This window comes from Mastigoproctus giganteus, chromosome 10, assembly GCF_048544385.1.
Source record: "Mastigoproctus giganteus isolate SK-2022 chromosome 10, ASM4854438v1, whole genome shotgun sequence".
Taxonomy (NCBI): domain Eukaryota; kingdom Metazoa; phylum Arthropoda; class Arachnida; order Uropygi; family Thelyphonidae; genus Mastigoproctus; species Mastigoproctus giganteus.
In genome coordinates this window covers 27818516-27831299 of record NC_143584.1, presented here as the reverse complement: position 1 = coordinate 27831299, position 12784 = coordinate 27818516, and the positions used below count along the sequence as shown (strand labels likewise).

The window sequence follows — 12784 nt, the reverse complement described above, 5'->3', positions numbered from 1 at the left end:
GTTGGGTTATTCTAAACCACGATCATATATCATGTAGGATACTGAAAATGTTGTTCACTACATTGTTGTTGAGGCCTTGCTTCCAACTCTCTGGATTTACATTGGAGAATCTGTTTTTTTTTTTTTTTGCTCAATTTGACCCTTCTCACTATTGCAGGATAGCTGGCGAGAAAGAGTTTCTCTCTTTTTGAAAAACTCAGTTTTTTTCCGTCTTTTTCCTTTGAAAATAAATAAATAAATAAAACTATTTTTTTTTTTTAAATTTGTAAATTTCTGCTTATTTTCATTAATGAATTGACTATCAGGTGTGCAGTAGTAGCTTACATTGCAAAATAGAAATGCATGATAATAGTTTTGTTTGCTGTAATGATATTTCATTAGACTTTGTGGTGCGAAGCTAATTAACGATATCTTTCAATAAGATGCCAAAGAAATATGGCATAAAATTTCAGAAGACATATACACAATATTTTCCATATACAGCAGACTCTCGATTAACCCGGATCTTATTAACCGGGAAGTGGATTAACCGGGACACTTCAAGACTCCAAATAAAAAAAAAAAATCAACCAGAAGTCGAAAAAATTCAAGTAATAACAAGAATAGGTATAAACAGATATTTTGCAAGTCGTAAATAAGTGACAAGCGGCATTATAAGTCGTCATTGGGAGATTAGTGTACAGTACCTATTATCTTACAAACCCGCTGTCTTCACATCCGCCGCTGAAAAAAAAAGAGACAATGTTTATTTTGTTTTGTTATTTCTGTCAGGGCTGTCAGAATTTTTTTTTGTATAGTAATTTTTATTTTTTATTTTTTTTTTTTGTTTAGAAATCGCAAAAGTGATGGGTAAACGCAAAAGAGTTGCATTTTTAGTTAAACAAACACTTGAAATTATTCAAAAGTTTGAAAACGGTGCATCTGTTAAATCTCTAAGGAATCATTATAATAAGGATGTATCAAAATGGCCAAACATTAACAAGTATCACGCAGAATTCAGATTTGTCAATAATAATATAGTAGCAATATGTTATTAGTCATTCCCGAGTTACGTAAAACTCGATGAAATAAGAAGTCCTGGAACGTATGTTGGGGACTTTTGTATTTTTGGATTAATCGGGAAATCGATTATCTGGGATTTGTTTTTCACCATCTATCCCAGAAAATCGAGAGTCTACTGTATAATAAAATCTGGAAAAGGTAAAAATTTTTACATTGCGTACTTGGTGTAGATATGATATTTCAATTTCAAGTGGCAGGAAATGTGATATATTAGAGATTTTTAAGCAAATAAGGATAACATTCATAGAAAAAAAAATAAATAAAAAATAGATGATTCATTTCATAGTGATGATGTCATATGTGCTGAATGTTTATTTGCATTTTCTGTCGTAGAACATACTCTTCCTCTGAGTTGTGCTGATCATGCAGGCACATTGTTCAGAAATATGTTTCCAGATAGTAAAACAACAAAAAAAAAATATGATTGTGGGAAAAACTAAAACAAGGCATTGTTAAGGAAATTCAAAAATGGGCCATTTTCGATTTTGTTATCAAGCTATATCCTATTGTTGTGACAATTTGTTATATATATATATAAAAAGAAAAAAAAAAATCATCAAATTAGAAGGAGCTTGTTCTTGGTGCCAGCTTCTTCTTAACATAATGTCTGTTATATTAGATGTAAAAGCTGGAGTAACAAGGGAGTTAAAAGAGGGGATTGAGCACTTAGTGGTAATAGTGTGGCAATAGTATGGTAATATTTTTTACTTCAGTGCTAAAAGGAAAGATAGATTTTAAATAATTTCAACAGTGCATTCCACTGAAGTGAAAAGAGATTTTGAAGCACATGTGTGTACATGGTGGCTGTCTTTAATTAAATTGTAATTAGACTGGAGTACAGAGGCAACCTTTTGACAAGTCTGTTTAAAGAAGAGAATAGAGGTAAAAGCAATATGTGCACTTTTCAGAGTTACCAAATTGAAAAGTACAACAAAAAATCACTAGTGAGTGGTACTGACTCATGGTCAGATCTAGTTCATGATCAAGTTCATCAAATTGTCTTCTTTCAAAGTTTTAAAAGACAATTTGATGAACTCAAGAAAAAGAAACCTAAATTGATAACTTCTGGTAAAAGTAATCCTAAACAGGTCAAGCAAGCTGATAATAGATATGTCTCACTTATGCAGAAGAGCTGTTCATATTTCATTCTTCTGACTTGAACAAAGCAATTTGCTTGTTTCTTGGAAGTGTTATGTCATTTGAAAATCTGAACATAGCCCTTCAATCCTACACCCAGTGTACTTTGGTTACTACACCTAGATACGTTGAAGAATGTTATGTGATTACCATAGCAGATTAAACCATATAGATGATTCTGACTTAGTAATAAGCATATCTACTGCCAATGTCATGGAGAGTCTAAGACAAACAAAGAAGATGTTGTTCTTTTGTTCAGTGAGAAAGTACTTTATGGATGTATGTGACCACATGGTGCACAAGGTCATGTTGAAAATGGTGTTCTTATAAATGCTAAGATAGCTCAAATTTCATCAGTTGGCAGTGCATTATTTTCAAATTTGAAATTTTTTGTGAATAAGTTTTCAATACTTCTTGGTGTCGTTTCGTTAAAGACAAAGAAATAGATAAATCATTAGACGTTTTGTAGCATTAGTTCTGTCACTTTGAGAATGTAGCAGATGCTATTGTGAAAAAAAAAGGAATTAATGTTCAGTGGTCCTTGGTTGGGGAACTGGCAAGTGCACAAGGAAGTTTCAAGTATAACAAATTGTTTCAAGTTATGCTTGGCATTTTAACAATTCCTCATAGGAGTGCTGAGTTTGAGAGAATATTCAGCCAGGTTAGAAAAACTGAGTTTAGATCTTCTCTTTCATGTGAAACTTGGGCATGCTCTCAACAGCCAAGTGTAGACAGCAGGGCTATTTTTACGAACAACACTTTAACTCTAACTATAAATTTAAAAACTTTAACTAGAAATTCACTGACAAAAAAATGTTAGGTAAGCTAATCTTTAAAATCAGCCTGTAATGTACCGTAAGTAATCCTACAGCTGTATTTTAATATAAAATATGTATTTTGCCAGTGAAATTTTATTTCTAGTGCAGTGTGGACATTAAAACACATCCTGTTTTTGCAAACATCCTCTGTTTTTACCTCTTTTGTCCAAAACCTGTTTTTCTCCTGCTTACACATGTCTAAGCTCCAGCTTTTTGACAGCAACTATGTTAGGTTATCATAAATATCAGGATGTACAGTTATAGTCCACACATGATGGACTAAATGAAAAATGGAAATATTGAAATTTAGGACTAACAGCATAATTTCATAACCGGTTTAGAACTACTTCTTGAAGTTGAACGTTAACTCACAAAAAATATTTTCCATTAAAACATTTCTAGTCTTTTTTTTTTTTCTGAATAAATGGTCTTATTTGCAGATTAGATTGTTCAAGTAGACTAGGATTTCCATAGTTACTCCATAATATAATTGATAAATCGATTTTTTAAAATAATAAACATTAACTATTGAATTATAGATTTCTATCAGTTCATTGAGAGCTGCAGCTTATATACCCAGAGAATGCTATCAGTGGTATCATATTTTCTGTAATTATGTGGATTAACTGTATTCTGGTGTGATTACTTCAGAAATGAAATTAAAAAAAAAAAAAAAAAAAATATATATATATATATATATATATATACAGGGAAACCTCGATATATGCGTTTTCGATCAATGTGAGTTTCGGTTTATACCATTCCTCTATATATGCCCTCTAAAATTTTGAATAGTGCAGCTGATTATGAAACAAAAAAAATTTAAAAACGCAAAAAAAAAATGCCCAAAAAATTTATACTGTTATTGAAGAAATTGGCATCATTGGAAAGGATCTTGACTTTGAAGCTGTTGATTCCCCTAATGTCAGAGAATGCCTGGATTAGCATTCACAGTCACTCACTGACATGGATCTTATAGAATTAGAGTAACATTGTGCCTATGATGAGAAAGAATGAATTACGACTGAAGGAGAGAGTGTGTCTCTAAGGAAATTTCATTAAAAGAACTCTAGCAGATGTTTTTCAAATTTGGAAACTGTTAAACAACAAATTATGGATTTAGAGCCAAATGTGGAAAGAAGCATGCTAGCTTGCTGAACCCTAGAAAATGGAATTACATGCTATCGTAAATATTATGAAGAGAAAAAAAAAAGGGTACAACTATTCAAACGACGCTTGAAAAATATTTTTCTAGGAAATAGCTTATCCATTTTTCACTCATTTTGTAGCTAATTTCTTTAATAAATGTTTTTTAGCTTACTTGTTTGTCGTTATTTTTTATATTTCTATCTATGTACACAGTTAAAACATATTTTAAAAGCCTAAATTAAGTCTTCTGACGAATGTTCCAAAACATCATGGATGAATTAGAATTTTTCCCATTCATTTTTAACTTCAATATATGTGGTTTTGAGATATATGGTAACTCATTGCACAAATTAATTGCATATATAGAGGTTTACCTGTATTTTATATATATATATAAAATACAGGTAAACATATATATATATAAATATTTTAATCAATTATCATGGATATTTTACTTCCTGTTAATAAAATAATTTTTGGGTCTATTCTCAAAGCCTAAAAATTGCCCCATCAACAGATTGATATGATGTAGAAAATAGTCTTGTAAAATGCCTATTCTCTCTACCATGTCAGGCTGCCTGTCTATCTGCATAGATCTTCCAGTGAATGGATCTTCATTTTATATTTAGTTCCTTTAGAAAAATTTGTATAGTTGTCCCAAATTTAATGAAAATAGGAGAAATGCGTCAATTCCTATACTGTTACAGAGGCCATCATTATATCTTAGAGCTGTTGTGGAAATTCAGCTAATGTACTTGAAACTTCTCCAAGCTTTGTAGTAATTTACGTAGTTATTAGTTCTGTTGGTGACCATATATTTGGGTTCCTTTTAACATGTTGCTGCCTTTACACATATATGCGTAAAACAGCACTAGGAGTGATGTGCCACAAAATGCACCCAAGCACTATGCTTAATGCATATGAGCAGTTGCTCTTAAGTGGTCAACCAACAAGTGCCATAAACTTCAAGGCACATTTAGCAATTACTCAGTATAATGTACTCTGACTGAACATTTGCAGTAATACTTGGTTTTGTTTATAGCCTTGGCACACAGTTTTATTTGTTCTTTGCTTGTGTTGTTGGTAGGTTATATACGTGAATAAACTTTTTATAAAATTTTAAGATTTGTTTTGATTTACAGCTCAGCACAAAAGTAACCATTTGCTTTTAGCAATGAATTCCAAGCTTTTAATTTTCAATCATTGTGTATAAATTTTCAGAATGTTGATTTTTTTTTTTCCCCCCAAGAATCTGAGAATTATGACACATTGAATTGGTTCTATCACGTTTAGGTGGTAGCAAACATGTTATGTTTGTCCTGTATATTAATTCAGTGCTTTTCAACTGTTAATATGCATCAGTTTGCCAGACAGAGTACTAAGACATACTATATTAAGAAGTTTTTTTTTTTGGTTAATGAAACTGTTCAAAAATTGGATATTGAAGCTAGAATCATTAATTATTATAAATTATTCCATATTTATTGGCATGCAGAATATTGGTCTCATAAAGTGACATTTGCAAAACTTGAAAAGCACTGCATGAAAAAAATATGTTATATTATTATAATTGATATTATCATATCATATAAATATAAATATTAAGTTCTAAATATGTCATTTTTATTTTTTTTTATTTTTTCAGAATTGGTAATCCTCTGAAAGGCTATTTTTTAAGGATACATGCCGAAATATTGTTAGTTGCACTGCCAACACCTGACTTTAGTATGCCATACAATGTTATTTGTTTAGCTTGTGCTGTTGTGACCTTAGCATTTGGCCCAATTCATAATATCACTACAAAAAGGTAAGCAATGAACCATTTGGTTGATTGAAGTTCAATTGAAAATATGTTTAAAAATATAATTATCATTTAGTTATCATTTTAGAATGGTCATAATACCCTAATTTTGACTTTATTTTTGTAAATAATACTGTACAACACTGATTTTATCCTTAATATAAAATTCAGTGATTTTAGTCTATTTTTGTACCACGATTATGAATATGTTAATATAAAATATCACATCTCAAAAAAGGTTCACTTTGGAGAGTGTCAAGCATACAGTTGTTGCCTAATATAATATCAAATGTCACTTAACCATTGGTCAGAAGATTGTATTTTACACTGTTTGTTTTAAAAATACCATATCATGTCTGGCCAGCTGTCTTTTTGCTTTCTTATTACCTGTTGTATATAAATTTCGATTTTTGTTTTGTTTCTGTCTGGCATACTGTAGACACAGGTAGCTGTTTAATGCTGTTTGTAACATTTCAAAAATATGTTAATAATACTGATTCATTTTGTATATGAAATTCCCAAAATAAGTAATTATGTCTTTGATTATGAATCTTATATATTATACTTTGGGTGCAAAGTTGGAGGTCAGGGTAGAAGTTGGACTCCCCACATATGTTGTAGTTCATGTGCTACAACAAAAAAATATGTTCCTAGAACAAAAAATTATGGTAGTGGTGTTAAAAAAAATTAGGATACACTATATCATTAAAGAAACATTTCCTGCATTCATATATAAATATTTCCATCACATCTGGATTCTGTTAGTTGATAAACATGGTGAAATATGATGTCAAGATTTACCCAGTGTGGGGAAGTGTAACCAGATAAAATGTAATCCACATATGCTAGATGACTATTGTTTGCTGCTAATATCAAAGAAGTTTTCACGTGCCAATTATAAAAGGAAAAATTGAGCATAATTTGTTATATTATTAATTGCAATAATATTTTATCTGTATATAAACCTTTCATTTCCTTTTCATTGAAAATGGTGGGCAATAAAAAATTTTAAAGCTCAGACTTAAATTGAGCATTTTCTGGTTTACTAGAATCTGTGAAAGAGAGAAAAAAAAATTATTTTGCTGTACAGTAATTCATCCTCTAAATCAATGCACCCAATTTTTTATTAGCAGAATTTAGGAAAATGGTTTTAAATTTAGAACTTTCAGTATATATTCCAGCTAGAATAAAGTTTTGCAGTGGAGTGCCAATTGAAAATGAAATTTTGATTCTTTAATTTTAAATAGTAATGCTTCTGCTGAAATGTTGGCAGTTCTATGTGTGTGGGAAATGATGTGATTCACACCATAGAAGAGACACTGGTTTGAATGTCTCTCCAGCAAGAAATTCATTGGTATATAGATGCCCATAAGTATATGAATGGCAGATCATTACTGTGAAGAAAGAAAATCTTTGTTGGATGATCCTTTCCTGAGACAAGTTCCCACAGTTGTTGCTGAATAAAATGTTTTCCACTTGAATATGACCACTGAATGGATAAACTTTTTTTCTGGCTTTTCATTTATGTTCTCCAGTTAGTATTGTAGTATACTGCAACCTTGATATACTGTGAGTATGGTTATATCCCCCCCCCTGCCAACTGAGCTAGCCGGGTGGGTAAAGTGGCTGCCTGGCAACCCAAAGGTCGCGGGTTCAAATCCCGCCTCGGGCTTGGATCAGAGTACAGTAATACCCCGAAGTTACGCGATAGGTGGGTCCGACGAAAATCGCGTAGGTCGAATTCGCGTAAGTCGGGGTACAACTTTGCATATAAATACATATAAATTTTGCTTAATGGGACCAAGGACTAACAAAAACACTAGTTTAGAAGAAAAATATTAATAAAATTGCAGTTCTTTATACATATTAATAAAAAATATGTATTAAAAAAAACAAATGACTTACGTAAAAAAGTTATTTCGATGTCGATGGCTTCATAAAATCTAACAAATTCGTCTGACGACACAGCGCGTTCTTTTTTTCACGCAGAATTTCTTCGTAGCAAGCTAATAATTTTTTTTATTCCTTGCTTTGTAGCTATAACGCGTTCTTCGTTGGAGTCTGTTTTCTAAAATTTTTAAGCCCTTTACAATTGAGCCCTTTTCAATTTTCAACCTGTCAAGTTTGCAATTGTCATGTGCTTTTCGCCGTTGCTTCATTTAGGCCTGTAGCACGTGCAATATCACATGGTCTTTCATTTCGCTCAAAGCGTTTCACAATTTCATATTTTTTCTCTATCGACAGAGATGGACTGGCCATAAGCCTTACCGGGGAAACCCCGGTGGGCCAGTGTGATTTTGGCCATAAACCATAGTATGAGGCCACTATAAATTTTCCCGGGTAAGAATTTTTGACCCAGTCCGCCTCTGTTTATCGATAATTGCTTTTCTTTTTCTCTCTGAATCTGCAGTGTCTTCACCAGGACGCTTCCTTTTCACACCTTTTAATTAAGTATTTTACTCATTTTTAGGGAATAAAGCACAATTACAAAACGAGGAGGCACGCTTGATACGCATAAACAAAGCTGCGCGCATGTAGCAACTGAATAAACAACACCATAAAGGCAGAGATACACTATTAACACCTCACATTTCTAGGGGTTACTACCATAAAACAATAAAAATCCAGTTGCGTTTCTGCTAGTGAAATCTGTTATAAACTGGTAGTAAACTCGATCTAATTGCATTTACGATTATACCGATAGCTGGAATTGTGTTGGTTTTTACGTTATTATGGTGAAATGTGTTTCCCCTTCACTGATATAAAAAACATAAAAGCAACAAAGTTGAATTTTGTTCATCTTTCGCTCTCCTTCTCCGCCGTCGCACCGTATATCGATAACATATGAAAAACGACCTTGAAGATAGTGGGCGGCAGCGTTGCCAAACGAAAAAAAATCAAGAACCGCGTAACTCCGAGTTCGCGTAAGTCGGGGTATTACTGTACTGCAAAAACCTTGGAAGGTGCATTATGGCCACAGAAGCCGTTGCACCAATAACTAACAAAATATATATATCCCCCCACCCCACAGATAGATATAAATGAATACTACTGAATGTGTACTGAAGTGACTTATTTCACACTGGAAACTGACAGAAATAACATCTACTGTACAGCTGTGAGGAAACCTAGGTATTTTTTATTTTTTGCTGTATATTCAGTTACACAATAAATTTTTATAATGAAAGCTACATTATTACAAATCTACAAGCAAATTAGCCTTACCCAATACAAATCACTATACAATTTTCAAATTGCTCTCTACCTCATCCCAGCTAGTTATATAATAAAGAAATAAACCAACAATATGCTAATTTCACATGGAACACACTCAAAAGTAAACATCTACTTCTGGGAAGTGAGCACACACTTGTACAGATATGGTACATGATAAACTATAGGAGCCACTACACCACAAAAAGAGTTAAAGACATGCCATAAAAAAAAAAAAAAAGAAAACCTCAAAATAACCAGTTTTGAGAGTTTTTGAAGTCCTTTAGGCTGTCACAAACATTCTCTCAGGTCTGACAAGGTGGGCTTGCTACTTGAGAGTCTAAAACACTGATGGATCTGATATTCGGGTGGCACTTGAGTCAAATGGACCAAATTTCATATAAGTCCAGTTGTTCTGAAACAGCCATATCCTCTGCTTGTACCTTCATGGTGGTAGGAAATTAGTAACCCTGAGTATAAACTCTCATGTGCAAGTCCTGAAATATGGGACCTAGTATAGTGGAGGCAGCTGCTTAGGGATGAACCAACATAAGCAGAAGTCAAGGTGTGATGGCCAAACCAACGGAAAAATGCCACCAATGTGTCACCAGGCAATGATAGATGTTCTCGTCAACCAGTGCAATAAAATAACTTTTATTATTGGAGATCTCTGTTTAGTCTCAAGAGCTTTGCTCTGGAAAACCCCCATCTCTTTCATCAAGCAGTATGATTGATGTCTTTTGAGATTATGATGGACATTTTAACAAGATCCAATCTTCCTTACATTTCAAGGGTACATCTCTAAAATGGTGTTTGCAGGCTGGCCGCTAGATAGTCCACCGGACCAAATCTGCTGGTAACTCTCTAGGAGGCATCTGTACCAGCTAGTGTATAATCTCACTGCTGCCTCTGCTGTGCCATATAATGACTGGAGGGAGTCCGAGTAGTGTGTATACATGGAACATTGTCGAAGCCATGTTAATTCAAGGAACTGTATATAGTCTTGCTGTGTGTATGCCATATACAATACTTCATACAAATATAATCCCTACCTTTTATTAAGTACTAAATACATCATGAATAGTCAAACTAATAGAACAGAATGTCTACAATGGAAAAATGTGGGAAATGTAAGTGATGAGCAGAGGGAATTCTTTGATCAGAACATCTACAATGGAAAAGTGGTACCAAGGTTGCTGGGATACTCCTATGACGGGAGGTTACTTTTGGTTTCTTAAGAGGGAAAGCAAAATGGACTATAAGAAAAACTCTGAAATAGAATGTATGTAAATAAATAAATTTTCTGTTTCTACTCTGGGATGAACATATGGTCAGAGGAGTTCACGAGAGAGAGAGAGAGAGAGAGAGAGAGAGAGAGAGAGAGTACAAGAAACGGCACGCACTGTGTTTAGTAGTCACAGGCTTGAAACCCAGTCACTCAAGGCACTTGTATTAATTCATCATCGCATATGACTGCTCAGCTACTAGTACATTATATGTTTGAAGTAAAATAAAAGAAATTTACCTCAGTATGATATATAGAACACTTCTGTATACTGCTCTCAAGAAATTAAAACGAATAAATTTTTTTTTTTTTTTTTTTATAATATTTAACTTAGCTGAATTCTGCATTGGATATTATCTTCAATAAAATTAGTTAGTCTTTCCATTTCAATCCTAATAGCCGGCCTAGCCCTAGTTGCTTGCAGTGGAACAGCTATCTTTCCCGCTGCTAAAATTAATTCTTTATTTTTTTATAATTGTTCTTATAGTTAAACTTGTAAGTCCTAAATTATGGCACACATCCGCTTGTCGTTGACCGGAATCGATTCGCTTCAAAATGTCTAATTTAATTTTCAAATTCAGTCTTTTTCTTACATTTATAGTCTTCGTCCTGCGCCCAGGCATTAGTTGCTTTTTCATTCTTATCGGCCATTATTAACTCTTCGAAAATGTAACTGCGTTGGTTGCATTAATTACGATACAATGTTCAAGTAAACTGTCCATTACGCACGATGTCTAATGCTGTACTGAGTGATGATTAGATTTCGGATAAATGCATATAACGCAAATATTAGATGCAATATACGTGATCATTTTTTAAAATGTTGATCTCGGAACTACGTAACAAGTCACTGTACTGCAATTAAATTAGTGTGCAAGAAAATTTCACTGAGTGTGGGAAAATTTATGCTTTAATGCTGTTTTGCTATTCATTTTCAAGCTATCGACTCCATCAAATGAAACAATTTCGTTAAATATGCCAAAAATGCAATCTATAAAAGAGCGTTATAGTGATCTGTGATAGCGTTATAGTCAGATACGGGTTATAATATAAGAACAGCGTTATAGCGAATCAGTGTAAAGTGAACCGCGTTATAACGGGGGCCTGCTGTATTGACATCAACATAGAACATGTTGAGCCTCATAGCTCTGGTTTATACCATCAAATTATGTTTGAATAAAGTATTTTGAAATGAACTAATTTTTAAATAGCATATATATTATATATTATTCTGTGATATTTTAAATTAGTCATTCATTAGAATCTGCAACTTTTACTCTGAAGGTAAAAAAAAAAAAAAAATGTTGGCCAGTGTTATAACTTTCTCTGTGAGTGGGTTTCACTTAGCAATCCATTAGTATTCTAATAAAGTTTTATTCTTATAATTCTAATAATTCTTTGCAATATGATGAATTTAGCTCGGGTGGGTAGAAGCTTATGAATATCTATTTCTTTTACTATGTTAGTTATATATTCATATACAGTAAGTAGACATCGTTGAAGAATGTTCACTAGGTTTAATTGTTTTATCTTTCAAAAAAAATTATAAGTTTTGGCACATTATGAAATTTTTCTACTCCTTTTAAAGGTTAACTGCAGTTGAAGAGGGAAGCTCAACAAGCCTTTTATTTAAGGTGAAGAGCAAGATATCTAGAATTCAATTTTGGAATAATAAAACCAAGGCTCAAGAAAAGAAAGATAAATAATTTGTAAAAAGAATATTTATTTGTGTATATATATATATATGTATCTTGTTTGTAATTTTTTTAAAATAAAAGTTTTTTTATCGTTATTTACCTTCAGAGAATATTTCACATTTACAAGCATGGCTTCTAGGCAAATACTTGAAATGGGTTCCAATGAATGAGATTTCAACAAGTTTCTGTGAATTTTTAGTTTGTATCAATATATTAGTACAGTATTGCTGACACTCAGGAAACTAGTCAGATAATTTTATTTACAATACACAAAAATATAACCATGAAATATAAAGTCCTCTGCCAATACTGAGTGCATCCATCTGCTCATGTTTTCCTTAACCCTGTAGTCCACAAGATGGTAGTTCCACTACAGTCATCTATGAAGATCAAAATACAGTCTGTTGTTTGAATGCCAGGGGTAAAATGGCTGAAAATATATTGTAGAAAGTTGGTGCTGTATGTGAAACATTTGTGAGGCAGTGGAAAACAAACCTCAATAAAACATTTTGATTTTCTTATCCAGGTGTGGTGGTGCATCACAAAATTACCCACCTTCGTACCATTTGTTCTATGCTGGAGATAATAAGGAAATTGAATTTGAAAAGGAAATTGAATTTGA

General features: G+C 32.7%; 1 protein-coding gene across 1 annotated transcript in view; it reads left to right on the top strand.

The window, feature by feature from the left end:
* Positions 1-12171, top strand: part of PIG-T (phosphatidylinositol glycan anchor biosynthesis class T) — a 132902-nt gene extending 120731 nt beyond the window's left edge. Inside the window, exons 10-11 of the mRNA XM_090382883.1 lie at positions 5812-5973; positions 12054-12171. Coding sequence (XP_090239009.1) covers positions 5812-5973; positions 12054-12171 — 280 coding nt within the window. The remainder of the gene's footprint in view (positions 1-5811; positions 5974-12053) is intronic.
* The last annotated feature ends 613 nt before the right edge of the window (positions 12172-12784 follow it).